General features: G+C 37.1%; 2 protein-coding genes, 1 long non-coding RNA gene and 1 pseudogene across 3 annotated transcripts in view; 3 read left to right on the top strand and 1 right to left on the bottom strand.

The window, feature by feature from the left end:
• The window catches only part of LOC107570467 (growth arrest-specific protein 7), an 11,309-nt gene extending 9,811 nt beyond the window's left edge, over positions 1 to 1,498 (top strand). The window contains exon 4 of the mRNA XM_016256702.1: positions 1,349 to 1,498. Coding sequence (XP_016112188.1) covers positions 1,349 to 1,498 — 150 coding nt within the window. The remainder of the gene's footprint in view (positions 1 to 1,348) is intronic.
• Positions 1,499 to 2,111: 613 nt separating this feature from the next.
• Positions 2,112 to 3,238, top strand: LOC107570480 (uncharacterized). Its single transcript, XR_001607043.1, has 3 exons — positions 2,112 to 2,327; positions 2,896 to 2,949; positions 3,137 to 3,238. It is a non-coding gene; the product is annotated as an uncharacterized lncRNA (long non-coding RNA).
• Positions 3,239 to 3,792: 554 nt separating this feature from the next.
• On the top strand, positions 3,793 to 13,932 carry LOC107570468 (growth arrest-specific protein 7-like). Its single transcript, XM_016256703.1, has 9 exons — positions 3,793 to 3,857; positions 5,791 to 5,865; positions 6,937 to 7,011; positions 8,211 to 8,289; positions 8,502 to 8,630; positions 9,551 to 9,674; positions 10,942 to 11,021; positions 13,132 to 13,230; positions 13,315 to 13,932. The coding sequence occupies exons 1-9, from the start codon at positions 3,793 to 3,795 to the stop codon at positions 13,426 to 13,428; spliced, it is 840 nt and encodes a 279-aa protein (XP_016112189.1). The 3' UTR covers positions 13,429 to 13,932.
• Positions 13,933 to 16,016: 2,084 nt separating this feature from the next.
• The window catches only part of LOC107570469 (6-pyruvoyl tetrahydrobiopterin synthase-like), a 6,147-nt pseudogene continuing 5,387 nt past the window's right edge, over positions 16,017 to 16,776 (bottom strand).

Genomic DNA, 16,776 nt, shown 5'->3' on the forward strand with positions numbered 1-16,776 from the left:
GTGTGAGTGTGAGTGTGAGTGTGTGTGTGTGTGTGTGTGTGAGTGTGTGTGGCTTCCTTCCTCTTCTCGGCTGTGGTTTAGTGATTGTGTTTTCTGCTGGGGAACACGCATGAATATGAATAAATAAATGAATAATTAAACCGCTCGTTTCAGATCAACCTCACTAACCTGCAGGTGGAGAGTTCAGGAAACCCACTGAGATCTAAAAGAGATAGCTAGACTATATGAGAGGGACGAAGAAAAGGAAGTTAAACTTTAAAAATGTATAAATGTCTGTGGCATTAGTATGAGAGCTGGTTTCTGCCATGGGATAAAAACACAAAAATAACAGCGATTTTTTTTTTTTTAAATGTCAGAATTTTGACTTTTTCTCACAATTTCGACTTTGTTTCTCACAATTCTGAGAAAAAAGTCAGAAACGTGAGATATAATCTCAGAATTACAAAATAGAAACGCAGAATTATGAGATATAAACACAGAATTGCGAGATATAAATCCAGAATTACAAAATAAAAATGTAGAATTATTATAGAAAATGCAGAATTATGAGATAATGCAGAATTATGAGATATAAACTCAGCATTGAAAGATATTAATGTAAAAAATGTGAGATATTAATGCAGAATTATGAGATATAAACATAATTATGAAACAATTCAGAATTATGAGATATAAACGCAGAATTGTGAGACATTAAAGTCAAAATTGTTAAAAAGTTGCAATTCCTTTATTTTATTTTTATTTTGTGGTGGGTTTCAATACATTAGCATCACCAAAATTTGCAAAAAGTAATAATCATTATCAAACAGGTTTCCTGAGCACTGTCATTGGTCAAGACAACCAGTAGCCCCGCCCCAAACTCACGCCATTGGTTGAACCAGTGTTGCTGTTGCTGGGCAGATTGAGATGCTCAAACAAACTCTCATGCTCAAACTCTTTAATATCACCACAGAGACACAGTATTTACACTTTTCAGGGAAATCTATCCAATAATGGATTGTATTAAATTGTTATATCTCAACACTTACAGAAATAAATGGCATTAAAGCTTTAAAAATCACAACAAATTTCCGTAGAAGCATCAGTTTTGTCCATTTTCCCAAATCATACCAATTAAACTGAAGTTAAACCTCAGGTTCAGATCATTTGGACTACTCAGACTGAATTTGATGCCAGTAGTTTGTATGTGCTGCTTATCGCGTGTACTAAGATGAAATCAGTTTCCTAATTGTTTGATTCAACTCTCATGACTCGCGCAGTAGCTGGAGGAACAGCAGAGCTGATACAGATGGTGGTAAATTAAAGATGAACTACAGAACTCAGAACTAGGCCATTATTCATCGCTCAGAGACACGACAATGGTCACAGATTGGAGGAGCGTGACACAGTCCCGTTCTGGCCAGAAGATCAGTCGCTGCTCAGCACAAACTACTACAATACAGTAGATGTCGAGCCCAGTCCCGCGTCCAAACGCTCGCTCGGCGCTCGTCTGAAGTAAATAATTAGACTAATCAGCTTCTCAGATGCTTGTTGCGTAGTAACCGGCTTCTCTGTTTCATAGCCATAGCTCAATCAGGCTGTTTCTGAACTTACTTCATGATTGCATATGCACAGAGGACGCATGTTACGATTACTCAGAATGCAGTTCTGTATCAATGAAGACAATAAATCTAATAAGATGCATGCATTGCACTTTATTAAGAAAACATTCTGAGCAATGCTGTATTCATGAAGCTTTGTCTAATGTAGAATATTTTCATCTTCACATTAAATGCCTCTGCATTTGATCTGTTCTCAATTCATGTCATTTGAGTTGAACTGAAATCCTTAGTGTTAAATCAGAGGAATAATATAACAGTCATTATTACTGAAAGTTGAGGCTGGTTATGTATGTATGCCGTTTGCCTGGTAATGGTATGTAACTTCTGAAGGAGAAATACAGTTATTATTACAGCAAATGATGTATGATTTGATTCACTGCAAATAAAATTACCAAAAATGGCACAAGGCAGACTTGCTCAAAACAGGTTTTTAGTAAATCTCTCTCGATCGTTCCTTGTTTAGAGCTGTTTAAACGCTGCTTGATCTGTGCAGATTTCTCTCCTGATTCACACCAGAACACTGACTCACTGGAGGAAGCGTTATTATGGATTATAGACTCTATGTATTTGAGTCAAAAACGTAAAGTAGATCTCTCCTGGCTCTAGATCAAACTCATCTGAGTGTTTTCTTCCTCTCCAGTGAATGGATTTCATGGCAATGGCAATCCGCTGCATCAGAGTGAGCCGTCGCATGTACTGATGCGGAAGACCAGCACAGATCATCAGGTACAGCTGATCTCTCACATATGAACTAGTCCTCATTATTCATTTAGCAATATTCCCCAGGACTAGAAATCTGATTTAATCCAATAACTTCAGTATCCACAAGTCATTTTAATACGCCTCTCCATCTGTATCAAAATTCGCTGGAGATTCAAGCTGAGAAATTTATTGCATATTGATTCAGTGATGATTCAACACATGATTGATACAATGTTTTGTAGGGATTATAAAGCATTTTCTCAGTCTACCAAACTCTAATTTGATGCACAGGTGCTTGTTATCAATCCGACAGGGAACGAGTTGTAACGTATGTAACGTATCGTATGTCACATGTAACGAATAGAATGATGAAATGAGGAATGATTTCAGGAAGAACCTGAGCGTCTTTCATCCAGTTTAAGTTCTTTGAAAGATCAGGGTGTTTTTGAGGCAGTTTGTAGCAATTCAACTAGATATCCATGATCAGAGCTCCTTGGGTTCGTCCTGGTGAGCTCAGGGTGGAGATGACAGCTCACAGCTCACAGCTCACAGCACGATGATGTCTGACGCTCAGTTTTGTGTCTTCTGTCAGAGTCCCGTCTCGACTTCACCCAGCCGGAAGCAGGAGTGTGAATCCACAGTAACTGTGAGTACCACAGCTAAACCAACTCATCTCAGACGCTTGAACTGCATGACAACAAAACACACTCAAGCAAACGCACACTGTTTACTTTCCTAATGCGTGGTTCTGGATTTATTGTGCACTAATCTTTGGTGCAGGCTTTAATAATGTAAACAAAACTTGTTTTGTGTCTTCCTCTGACATCACGCAGGCCGCTGGAACGTGTTAACCAACAGGGTTTTTCAAACTATTCAGTGCTAAGGACCCGTAAATATGACCATTCCCTTGCAAGGAAACCCTTTCCTATAATATACAGGCAGCTATAGATTTTCATTTATGAAAACGGCCTTATACTGTTTGAGAAAAATATGATATTAAAGACAACAAAATTAAATGATTCCCAAAATGAATTCATTAATAAACAATTCGCTTTTATGATGTCATTGTCCTAAAGCAAACTGTTAAAATATTATCGTAAAAAAATATTATCTATTTCATTAATATCCTAAATGACCACTTTAACTGAGAAGCCTTAAAAATACATTTTGTAAAATAAGATGCAATGAAATGAAAAGGGCAGAAGGACCAAAACATCACTGTGTAAATAAACTGCTCACTGATACATTTCTGTTAATAGCATGCAATAAGAAGTACTTGAATTAATGGGATGTTTGCTGACATGGAGATCAGATAGTTGCCATCATGCTGACAGTGAGGCAGACTCTTCATTAGTCCAGCGTGCCACACTTGATTATCTTCATCAGAGCCAATGCAAACACATGGAGACTCGTTCTCCTCCTCACATTATCCAGCTTCAGCACAGCGGCATCATACGCCTCTGAGAATCTGCATCCGGAGGAACTTACGATGCTTGTGCAACCAGTCAATGCACACGCTTTATCCAGAAAAATCCAGCTGCAGACAAACCAGAAGTGAGACAGGACATTTCCTCATTTGCTGTGATGCAGATTCAAACATTAGGCAACACGGGGAGCGTTATGAGCTCATTCAGACCGAAGGAAATTTCCTCAGAGTCCGCATCACACTTTCCTCTGGCGGACGGCGAGTTCATCACAGCGGATGCAGGGGACTTACTAAAGATTTGGACATTTAAAGGCTCATGAAACCCCGTGTTTCAGCACCGCTCCATGTGCTACAAAAGTGGACGATGATCCTGATGAAGACGGGAGACAGAGACAACACACACAACTTCAGTTTCAGACAGATTCAATTCTCTCCCATTGAGTTAAAAACACAAGAAAAATTTAAGGGGGTCTGAATACTTTCCGTACCCACTGTAATGTTCAGGAAAAAGTGGACAAAAATTGTGGATAATAAATCATCACAGAAATGTTTTTATTTATTTATTTGTTTGTTTGTTTGTTTGGGGTCAGTGGTTCCCCTACAAAAATGTACCATGGTTTATTATAGTAACTGTACTAATTATAGTGTTCTGGCAAAAATATGAAAAAAAAAAAATATATATATATATATATATATATATATTATAAGTATGACAGTTGTAGTTTATGGACACATATGTATGTCTACAAAAAAAAATTATAATTAAAAGAAAAAACTATTTTAAAATAAGAATCACACTGTGAGGTATAAAGTCACATTGTGAGATATGAAATTATAATTGTGAAATTTAAAGTTACATCACAATCTTGAATGACAGTCTCAACTGCAAGATTTAAAGTCATAATTATCTAAGGTTTTGGAGTGAAAATGGCTAGTTATTGTTTCTGAATGTCTTTCATAGCACAACAGTTGTTCGTTGGCCAGAAAGCATTGCGACTCGGATCTAACCCTGACAGGTAGTTAGTTAGTAGTTAGTTAGTTAGTTAGTTAGTTAGTTAGTTAGTTAGTTAGTTAGTTAGTTAGTTAGTTAGTTAGTTAGTTAGTTAGTTAGTTAGTTGATATATATATATATATATTATAAGTACGACAGTTGTAGTTTATGGACACATATGTATGTCTACAAAAAAAAATTTTAATTAAAAGAAAAAACTATTTTAAAATAAGAATCACACTGTGAGGTATAAAGTCACATTGTGAGATATGAAATTATAATTGTGAAATTTAAAGTTACATCACAATCTTGAATGACAGTCTCAACTGCAAGATTTAAAGTCATAATTATCTAAGGTTTTGGAGTGAAAATGGCTAGTTATTGTTTCTGAATGTCTTTCATAGCACAACAGTTATTCGTTGGCCAGAAAGCATTGCGACTCGGATCTAACCCTGACAGTAGTTAGTTAGTTAGTTAGTTAGTTAGTTAGTTAGTTAGTTAGTTAGTTAGTTAGTTAGTTAGTTAGTTAGTTAGTTAGTTAGTTAGTTAGTTAGTTAGTTAGTTAGTTAGTTAGTTAGTTAGTTAGTTAGTTAGTTAGTTGTATGTGTGGTCACTAAAGTATGGTTATGGTTACTACTGCATTATCTATGTTGGTGAAATTGTGTAATATCTTGAAATAGCAGCTATTCTTTCTGTTGCCTTGACTAAAAACATAAAAACATAACAACGCAGCACATGCAACTTCCTGTAGCGCATTTCCTGTGTTTCATTAACAGTTTTTAGAAAGGAGAAAAATAAATGATTCAGTGGCTGCTTGATTCTTTCTGGCCATCAGCATTAGATCTGCTCTCAAACATGTTCGCTGTTCCATTGAATGAGCTACAGTTCACATGGGTTCACATGAAGTGTGTTTGTCCCTGAGGAGAAAGACTTGAGTCTGGGAAGAAAATGACCTTAGTGTGTGAAAGTCAGGACAGACATCTGCACTCAGCTCTTCACATGCTCTACATGTGCCACAGATGAGCTCTGTCATTCCTGCACAACTCTAATTCATTTATTTATGTGGACAGGATCAGGATTGAGGAGGAATACGCCAAAAACCTGTCGAAGCTCTCGCAGATCCCGCTGGCGGCGCAGGAGGAAGGGTACGTCAGAGGGAACAATACACTCTTATCTCCTTACAAACTCTTAGAAACCTCATGCAGTGACCTTCAGAGGAATATAATGCGTTATAAAAGAGTTTGTGACTACAGTCATGGGTGAATGGATTGTGACGGACGATGTGAAACCTCTTAAATTATGTTCTTAAAGGAACAGTTCACCCAAAAATGAAAATGTGCTCACTCTCAAGCCATCCCAGATCAGGATGAGTGTGTGTCTTCATCAGGTTTGTAGAAATGTAGCACTGCATCAGTGTCTCAGCAATGGATGCTCTGCAGTGAATGGGTGCCGTTTAAAATAAGAATCACACTGTGAGGTATAAAGTCACATTGTGAGATATGAAATTATAATTGTGAAATTTAAAGTTACATCACAATCTTGAATGACAGTCTCAACTGCAAGATTTAAAGTCATAATTATCTAAGGTTTTGGAGTGAAAATGGCTAGTTATTGTTTCTGAATGTCTTTCATAGCACAACAGTTATTCGTTGGCCAGAAAGCATTGCGACTCGGATCTAACCCTGACAGTAGTTAGTTAGTTAGTTAGTTAGTTAGTTAGTTAGTTAGTTAGTTAGTTAGTTAGTTGTATGTGTGGTCACTAAAGTATGGTTATGGTTACTACTGCATTATCTATGTTGGTGAAATTGTGTAATATCTTGAAATAGCAGCTATTCTTTCTGTTGCCTTGACTAAAAACATAAAAACATAACAACGCAGCACATGCAACTTCCTGTAGCGCATTTCCTGTGTTTCATTAACAGTTTTTAGAAAGGAGAAAAATAAATGATTCAGTGGCTGCTTGATTCTTTCTGGCCATCAGCATTAGATCTGCTCTCAAACATGTTCGCTGTTCCATTGAATGAGCTACAGTTCACATGGGTTCACATGAAGTGTGTTTGTCCCTGAGGAGAAAGACTTGAGTCTGGGAAGAAAATGACCTTAGTGTGTGAAAGTCAGGACAGACATCTGCACTCAGCTCTTCACATGCTCTACATGTGCCACAGATGAGCTCTGTCATTCCTGCACAACTCTAATTCATTTATTTATGTGGACAGGATCAGGATTGAGGAGGAATACGCCAAAAACCTGTCGAAGCTCTCGCAGATCCCGCTGGCGGCGCAGGAGGAAGGGTACGTCAGAGGGAACAATACACTCTTATCTCCTTACAAACTCTTAGAAACCTCATGCAGTGACCTTCAGAGGAATATAATGCGTTATAAAAGAGTTTGTGACTATAATGTTACAACAGATTTCTATTTCAAATAAATGCTGTTCTTTTGAACTTTCTGTTCATCTGTGAATCCTGAAAAATAAAATGCAACAGTTTCCACAAAAATATTGTGCAGCACGACTGTTTTCAACATTGATAATAATCAGAAATGTTTCTAATAATCAGCATATTATACTGATTTCTGAAGATCATGTGACACTGAAGACTGGAGGAATGATGCTGAAAATACAGCTGCACATCACAGAAATACATTACAGCTTAACACATATTCACATAGAACACAGCTGGTTTACATAAGAATAATATTTCATAATTTTTATGTTTTTTTTTAACAAATAAATGCAGCCTTGTTGAGCAGAAGAGACGTATTTCATTAACAATTACAATTCTTACTAACCCCAAACTCTCAAATAGTAGTGTGTGTGTGTGTGTGTGTATATATATATATATACAGAATTATCTTGCCTTAGCAACAGTGAGAAAGAAAACTGATGTTCAGTCTTGTAAATTTGACTCAGCTAAAGTTTAGATAGTTAAATTCCACGCACGTCTTTTATTGAAAGTGTTCCTTTGAATCGAAGCGTCGGTCTGAATGGAAAGGCCTCAGAACGGCTTGGTCTAAACATCCGAAACATCTCAGGAATGAGGCAGTCGAGGCTGATCCACTCAGCATTCAGCACTCATGACTGCAGCACTCATACGCAGACATCTAGACGAGAAAGAAAAGGGCAAGAAGAGTTACACACAAAACAAATATTTTTTTTATTTAATATATATTTTATTACATTTTATTAAATGTTTATTATATAATTTATTAAATATAAACATATTAAAATTAATTTATATAATATTATATATATATATAAATTTATTTTATATATTTTATTACATTTAATATTAATTGTATTACATTTTGTTAAATATATTTTATTATATATTGTATTAAATATTTATTATTATGTATTTATTAAATGTATTTGAAGAATATTGACTATATATAAATTATACAATTTTATTTAAATATATACATAATTGAATTGATATTATATTTTTATATAATTTATATATTACATCTTACCCCTCGTCGTCTTCTTTCAGCACGCTTGGCTCAGCTTGGGCTCAGCTGAAGAAAAGCCTGGCAGATGAAGCAGAAGTTCATCTCAAGTTCTCCTCCAAGGTGAGATGAAGCAAACGCAGGACTGCATTCAAACACCTGAGAGCAGATGTCACACACACACTGTCAGTACAGTAGGCTTACAGTACACACACACACACACACACGTATATGCATTACTAATACTGGGGCAGAAAAAGACATTCTGTAGGAGGGGCTTTTTTACTTTTGGCTTTAGGTTTTGTGTTTACCGGTCTGTCTCTGACGTGGTTCAGCTTCAGAGTGAGGTGGAAAAGCCTCTGCTGATATTTCGGGAAAACTTCAAGAAGGACATGAAGAAGTTCGACCATCACATGTCGGATCTCAGGAAGCAGCTGGCGAGCCGATCCGCCGCCGTGGAGAAGGTACTGACTGCAAAACATGCTTCATCTCTCTGTCATGTGGCCATATTTAGTCTTCATATTTAGCCTCATCTAAAGTTACGGGGATTTTTCTCATGCAAGTCCAGCATGTTTTCTGAAGAAGTGGATCATTTCCGTCTCTTGAGCCCTTCGGGTTTCTATATATATAATCTCATGCCCTTCAAACCAGTGACCTTCTCATAGAGCAACAAGAACCAAACAAGTCTCCTTCTTTTAAAGGGACAGCGCACTCAAAACAAACGGTCAGCATTCGTGTCACAGCAAATGCCATTTGTTCTTGTTTCATGATCAATCACATCATGCAAAGTTTGAATAAGCACACATGCAAATTTGGAAAGACGTGTGTGTTTGTGTGTGTGAGTAAATAACAGCATTATTAGTTTTGGGTGCACTGGCCCTTTAAGAAAGAGCATAAAGCAAATAATTAATACTCCATCGTTATAGGCATATAATTTCGGCAATATTCACTCAAAAACAATGAGGTCTACTATCAACCAGCTCCAAAATAAAATACTAATCCTGTGCTAAATGAAAGAAAAAAGTTGATAACAATATTGAGATTTGGTGGAGATTTACAAGCAATTTTTTTCATAGGCCCGTCATTTTTGAACACCACAATTGATGTGATGATGTGATAACTTAACTAAGAAAATCCTCTCCAGGTCAAAATGACCAGAACACAATATCACCAGGATTCAACTATCATCAGAAATGAATAAGTAAATATATATACAGTATCTTTGAAGTAATCATCCACATCACTGCACAATGACAGCTCTGATTTATTCAGGAGACTCTGGATCTCAACACGCAGCAGCAGATGCTTCTGAATACTTCAGCTCTAGATGATGCATGAATAAAACACGCCGTCTCGTCTCTCATAGTCTCACATTCTTCATCAGGCACGGAAAGCGCTCGCCGATCGACAGAAGGATCTGGAGTTAAAAACCCAGCATCTGGAGATCAAACTGAGCAGTAAGATCGAGGAGGACATCAAGAAGGCGCGCAGAAAATCCACGCAGGCCGGTGAGTGCAGCTTCTTCTCTGACATCCTCCGAGAGCAATCCTGAGCAACTATCAGACAGTAAACCAACACCACAAGAGATAATAATGGCTACTGAGTCACATACTGTTTTAAAAAATAACTGGCATTGTTTAGTAAGTATTCTGTTGTGAACACAGACATACATTCAATGAGTTTAATAACCAGCAAACCTGCAGCAATGTTTGAGTGTGCTGACATCTAGTGTTGCATTATGGTTATTAAAGAGGAATTTGAAAATAATAATGTGAAATTCTAGTATGAATCCGTTCTGTTACACATCGAACATCACATGCAAAGTTGTTCTTGTTTTTAAATGTTTAAGATGATATTCACTAAACACTACACATTGAACATGTTACTAAACATATTGATTTTGTTCTTCAGAAAACTGAAACTAACACTCGTCTGCTCACTTTCTGACAGAGAGCAAAATAACGGTCTTTAAAAGTAAAACAGAAAGAAGTAAATCTGCATATAACTGTAAAATGATCTAGGTGTTCGCAAACTGAAAAACACATTTGGGTTTCCACAGGAATATAGATGTTTCTTGTGTGCAGTATTTACCTTCTGCTCTCTGCTTCCGTCACAGTATCATGTTTTTCTTTAATTGCAGCCACAGCAGAACATCATCTGTTATGAATCATGAATCAGACACATGCATTCATTGCATGTTATTTAGAGATGGATAGATTAATAAAATATTATATCTATTATTATTAACAAGGAGCTGATGAACAGAGTAAAGTGCGCAGATGATGATTATTCTTGTTTATCAATATCATCCCTAAACTATGAATGTTAAAACGTTTTACAGTGATAGTGAAAATCATGTGATGTTTAAGCACTTTTATCAGTGGTATGAAAATACTGACACAAATGCTGATATTACGGCCGCTCTATGCATTTACAAATATGGAGTATTGGCACTGCAAAAATCACTGTTGGCTAACATTCATGTGGCAAAAATTAAATCTAAATGAAATAAAATCAGAAACAGATGCCACTAAACTATTTCCCTTCATTCTGCACCTTCTCTTTATTCATCAGTTCAACACCAAATCTGTGGGAAGTCTGGATGGAAACAAATTTAGTAGTATAAATTATCCCACATTTACCTTACCAGGTATAATCATAACAGTTCCCGTTGTGTGTGTCTGCGCTCCTGCTTCTGACAAACAGAGAAGCTTCTCAGCCCATGCTCTATAGTTCTGATGATGTTCATGTGTAACTCACGCTCTGTGTCCTCAGGCGATGACCTGATGCGATGTGTTGACCTCTACAATCAGTCCCAGTCCAAGTGGTTTGAGGAGATGGTGACCAGCAGTCTGGTGAGAGATTCTCTGAGTGAACGCGCTTTCACAAACACCAATAACGGCACCAATAAGAGTCAGAAAAACTATTTGATTCCATTGGAATTGATGCTTCAAATACAAGCTTGGTAAAAAAGCTACTCTCAGATCATGATGTTATAATCTTAAAATGAATGACATTTTCCACTCAGCACCTCTAAACCAATGCACTTACACACACACACACACACACACACAATAATAATAATAATAAATATATATAGCTGCAAGCAGTAATTTTGGGGCCAAGCAGAACAGAGGTAAAATGAAGACATATTTTGACCCGTAGGTGGCGCTGTGTCGAAAAATGAAGAGCTAAGGAGCTGTCTTTAATTAGCCAGGGTTGTTGTTATAAGCAGAAATGTCAATTTTTTATATATTTTGGCCAGTAGGTGGCGCTGTGCCGAAACTACTCATGTGGCCTCAGGTGATGCTTGTTATAACACATACCAAGTTTGGCCTGAATCCACTAAAGCATTGCGCAGATATAACCTCATGTCCATTTTTGCACAAACTTCATCAAATTCGAAAACTATTTGGTATATCAAAAAGCTTTTGATAACTTTTTTGCCAGAATGCTCTGAAGATGATCTGAGCCAATTTTGGTGAAAATCAGACAAACCGTCTGGACGATTTCGGAAAATTGCGCAAAAAATCTTGACCCGTAGAAATTTAAATCATGGTATGCACTCTACTCGGCATGAGCCAAGGAATCAATCAATTTTGCTTTTAGACTTTACGGTTCAAAAGTTATTAGCAGAAACATGAGTGCAAATTTGGCCTGTTGGTGGCACTAGAGAGTTTGTGTTAGAGACTCCAAATGTGCCGTGGTTAATGATGAGACTGTCCTCTATCTGTGTGCCAAATTTCATAACATTTCCACAAGCAGTTCTATAAGATTCATAACAATACGCTAAAGCGTTCGTAACATACAACATTTCACTACAAAATTCTAAATGGTCAACACTCAAAATGACTGACATGGGATAGTTGGGTATCGTTTGATTCTGTATGTCGCTCCTAATCTAACGAGGTCAATCGTATGATTTTTTAGTCAAAATGTTCAGCAATTTTTTATTTTATTTTGACCAGTAGGTGGTGCTGTGTTAAAACTACTCAAGTGCCCTCAGGTTATGCTTGGGAGAGTAGGTGCCAAGTTTGGTCAGAATCTGCTAAAGCGATGTGAAGATATAGCTTCATGTCCATTTTTGTGTGAATTTTGTCAAATTCGTTAGCGTGCTTTACGAGAACGGTTTGGTCTATCGGAAATCTTTTGATAACTTCTTGGCAGCATTGTCTGAAGATGATCTGAGACAATTTTGGAGAAAATCGGACAAACCGTCTAGGACGAGTTTGAAAAAGTAGATTTTTCACAAAACTCTAAATTGAGAAAATCTTGACTGTAGAAATTTATTGGAAAAAAATAGTTTTGTAATACACTCATGATAATGACAGAAGTTTTGTTGAACGTAGTGATTCTTTGTTAAAAAATAAATAAATAAAAATTGCACACAAACACCAAATGAACTGATACACTGTATGAATGTTAAAATCCAAAGAAAAAGTGCCAAGTAAAATATTTCCAGATTTCAACAGCTTTTATAAGTGTATGGTAACACTTTGCAATGTTACATCTGTTAATATTAGTTAAATACATGAGTTAACATGAACTAACAATGAGAAAAAGCTCTAAAGCATTTATTCATCTTAGTTAGTTTCAAACTTTACTAAATCATGTTCACTAAACATTATTAAAGTTGCATCTGTTAATTTAATCGACGTGAGCTGACATGAACAATGAACAGCTGTAGTTTTATCAATTACCATTAACAAAGCTGAATATGCATTGCTCACTGTTAGCATATTAACTAATAATAACTAGTGGGACCTTATTGTAAAATGTTACCATTTGTGTAATAATGAAGTTGTGTGATGTAGGAGAAGAGCACAAAACAGAGACATTCTGGATTTTTCAACACTTTAAAAGTAAAGATATGCAAGTAATGAGACTGTGATTAAAAAATCAAAAGCATTTTCTCCTAAAAACTCCAATAAAGCAGAGAATCTCCACATGTCTGGTTCCTGACAGGAGCTGGAGCGTCTGGAGGTGGAGCGTGTGGAGATGATCAGGCAGCACTTGTGTCAGTACACCACACTACGACACGAGACGGACATGTTCAACCAAAGCGTGAGTTCAGAGCGCCTCGTTCACACTCATTCACACCATTACCTGCAGATGATGAGTAACCACAGCCTGCCGTTTGATCTGCAGACCATAGAGCCGGTGGACAAACTGCTGCGGAGCGTCGACCCCGCCAGAGACCGAGAGCTGTGGGTCAGAGAGCACAAGACGGGCGAGCTGAGACCGGTGGACATGGACATCTGACTCCATCAGACTGTAGCCTGTCGTCCTACTGAGGGTTTGATCTCTCTAAAACCTTCTGAAGCCTAAACCAGCGGAGAACGATCAGGACTCAAACCGAGCAGAAGCTTGAGAAAGAGCCGAGCTTATACGCCCTTCCCACTAACAGTAGCACACAAGTGGCAAATTTTGAGAGGAAAAGGCAAAGACTGAATATCTGCAGGATTTCACTCACGAGAACAGATGTGTTTGTCATCTACTGATGCAATCATGCCATTAGGATTCAGCACTGATTGAACTGAGTTCATACATGTGAAATCGTACTAATATATACTGTAAATGCTGCTGCTGCTGCATCAACTATTACAGCTGATTTCAGTTCTGACTAATCAAAGCTCTCGCTTCCCTTAAAGGGACAGTTCACACAAAAATGATCATTTGCGCCACCTTCATGTTCCAAACATGTACGAGTTTCTTTCTTTTGTTGAGCACAAAAGAAGATATTTTGAAGAATGCTGGTAACCAAACAGTTGACGGTAGCCATCGACTTCCATAGAATAGAAAAAACATGGAACTAAACAGTTGACGGTAGCCATTGACTTCCATAGAATAGAAAAAACATGGAACTAAACAGTTGACGTTCGGTAGCCATTGACTTCCATAGAATAGAAAAAACATGGAACTAAAGAGTTGACGTTAGCCATTGACTTCCATAGAATAGAAAAAACATAGAATAGAAAAAACATAGAATAGAAAAAACATGGAACTAAACAGTTGACGGTAGCCATTGACTTCCATACTATGGAAAAATACTATGGAAGTAAATGGCTACCGGCAACTGATTTTATGTTCAACAGAAGAAAGAAACTTACACAGGTTTGGTACTACTTGAAGGTGAGCAAATTATGAAAGTATTTTCTTTTTTTGGGGGGGTGGATTATCACAGAATGAACACATTTAACTACGTAATGTGATTTATTTCTGAGTAAAAGCATCATATTCAATGAGAGAAAAGAAATGTACTGTACCTGTTAGGAATTGTAAAAGGAAATGGGAGTTACTTACCAGAACGAACGTCGAGAGGAAAGCTGATTCAGGCAGAAAAACTCAATCACATTTTGATGAAATTTGCCATTGACTTCCATAGAATAGAAAAAACATGGAACTAAACAGTTGACGTTAGCCATTGACTTCCATAGAATAGAAAAAACATAGAATAGAAAAAACATGGAACTAAGCAGTCGACGGTAGCCATTGACTTCCATAGAATAGAAAAAACATGGAACTAAACAGTTGACGGTAGCCATTGACTTCCATAGAATAGAAAAAACATGGAACTAAACTGTTGACGGTAGCCATTGACTTCCATACTATGGAAAAATACTATGGAAGTAAATGGCTACCGGCAACTGATTTTATGTTCAACAGAAGAAAGAAACTTACACAGGTTTGGTACTACTTGAAGGTGAGCAAATTATGACAGTATTTTCTTTTTTTTGGAGGGGTGAATTATCCCAAAATGAACACATTTAACTACGTAATGTGATTTATTTCTGAGTAAAAGCATCATATTCAATGAGAGAAAATAAATGTACTGTACCTGTTAGGAATTGTAAAAGGAAATGGGAGTTACTTACCAGAACGAACGTCGAGAGGAAAGCTGATTCAGGCAGAAAAACTCATCACATTTTGATGAAATTACACGTTTGTCCTTTGGAATAACAGATGAATCATGTAAGACCACTCCAAACCTGATGAAGACACAAACTCATCCTGATCTGGGATGATCTGAGGGTGAGCACATTTTCACGTTGGCTGAACTACTCCTTTAAATCCGATCTGGAATGTAAATCATTTCTATGTCAAACTTTACTCCACATAAATGGTGATCCTGGCCAGGTGCCGTAGCAGTGTAAACACACATGCATGCGTGCCAGAGTCTTCACTGATATATCCAGCCAGACAACCAGCATGAATCCCACCAGGACACATCACATTTTTTTTCCAGGATTTTAAATCATTATTTAATTTTAAAGTGAATGTGGACTTTAATTCTAAAAGATCCTTATTTGTCTTATTAACTGTGTGTATAACTGAAGCTGACCTCATTTAAAGTTCATCCAAAAATGAACATTAGCTGCCCGAATATTAACCTCAGACACTGACATAAACCAGTCCGGCTGCTGGTTTAGTGTTTAATCTCCAACACAGAAGCGCAGTCAAACATCTACAACAACAAAATATTTAAAAGTATAGCATATTTTCCACGATTACACAGAGATTTCCATCTTGGTATACTGTACAGGTTTTGGTGGCAAACTTTATTGGCGCCATCTATTGAAAGTACAAATGAACTGAAAACGTTTTCTCAGCGAATGCATTGAAAAGTATTAGCAAACGATACATCATCGAAATGCATGCAAACAGATTTAAGTGCTAAAAATATGAAGCAATAAAGTAATAAAAATGTTATTAAAACATTAATTATTCATTAGCAAAAATATTTTGGAAATACAAACAGGCTTGCTTTGAGAAGGAATATGGGTCTATATAGACAACAGGCGCTGAGGTGAAGGATGTTAATTATCTTGGAAAAATATTTTTTGTGTGCGTGAGTGTGTGCGTGTGCAAGTGAGTGAGTGAGTGAGTGTGTGTGTAATCTCTCTGTTTGTTATAGGATCAATATCACATGGCTGACAACTGAGCCAAACTCCCAGTGACTGACATTAATCACATTCTGTAGTGACACGCAGCAGGAGCCACTCTCCCCCAATGTACTTTCTAAAATTCATCACCGTTTACTGCTGTACCGAGAGCTGATGCAGCAGCGCAGCTGAATTATACTCTATTCTCCTCTGTACACCACAATATTTTTGTCCGTTTCATATATTCTGATCTCACACAGGCTGGCGGGTGGCAGAAGCTTCCCCATACTGTCCCTAATAAACACGGACAGGTTTTCTGTGGTGCTGCATGAAACAAATAAACAGCAATATGTCTTTAAACGATTGTATTGTGACAGAAATGTGACAGAAAAACAGAGTCACACCTGACGACATCAGCAAGATACGGCACATCCAGATCCAGATTTTTATGGTCAAGAGGTTTCATGATGGCCTCCTAACACACAAAACGTATTAACAATGTTTGCATATGTACATGTGCACATGCTTTCATACATGGATTAAGGCAGCTTTTCGCCATATGTCATGCATTTCTTTATATTTGCAAGAAATATTCTTATAGTTTCAAGTCACTGTAGAATGTCTAGAAAAATGTTAAAAAGCAAGAAATTTCACTTTTTACAAACACTCACTCACACACACACTCTCACTCTCTCACACACACACACTCTCTCTCTCTCACACACAC

Source organism: Sinocyclocheilus grahami, unplaced genomic scaffold (assembly GCF_001515645.1).
Source record: "Sinocyclocheilus grahami isolate Dianchi unplaced genomic scaffold, SAMN03320097.WGS_v1.1 scaffold1463.1, whole genome shotgun sequence".
NCBI classification, from domain to species: Eukaryota; Metazoa; Chordata; class Actinopteri; order Cypriniformes; family Cyprinidae; genus Sinocyclocheilus; species Sinocyclocheilus grahami.

Coding starts and splice junctions, on each gene's coding strand:
- LOC107570468 (XM_016256703.1), top strand. CDS start 3,793: ATGCTTGTGCAACCAGTCAATGCACACGCTTTATCCAGAAAAATCCAG. Junction 3,858..5,790: donor CAGCTGCAGACAAACCAGAA/GTGAGACAGGAC, acceptor TTATGTGGACAG/GATCAGGATTGAGGAGGAAT. Junction 8,631..9,550: donor GATCCGCCGCCGTGGAGAAG/GTACTGACTGCA, acceptor ATTCTTCATCAG/GCACGGAAAGCGCTCGCCGA.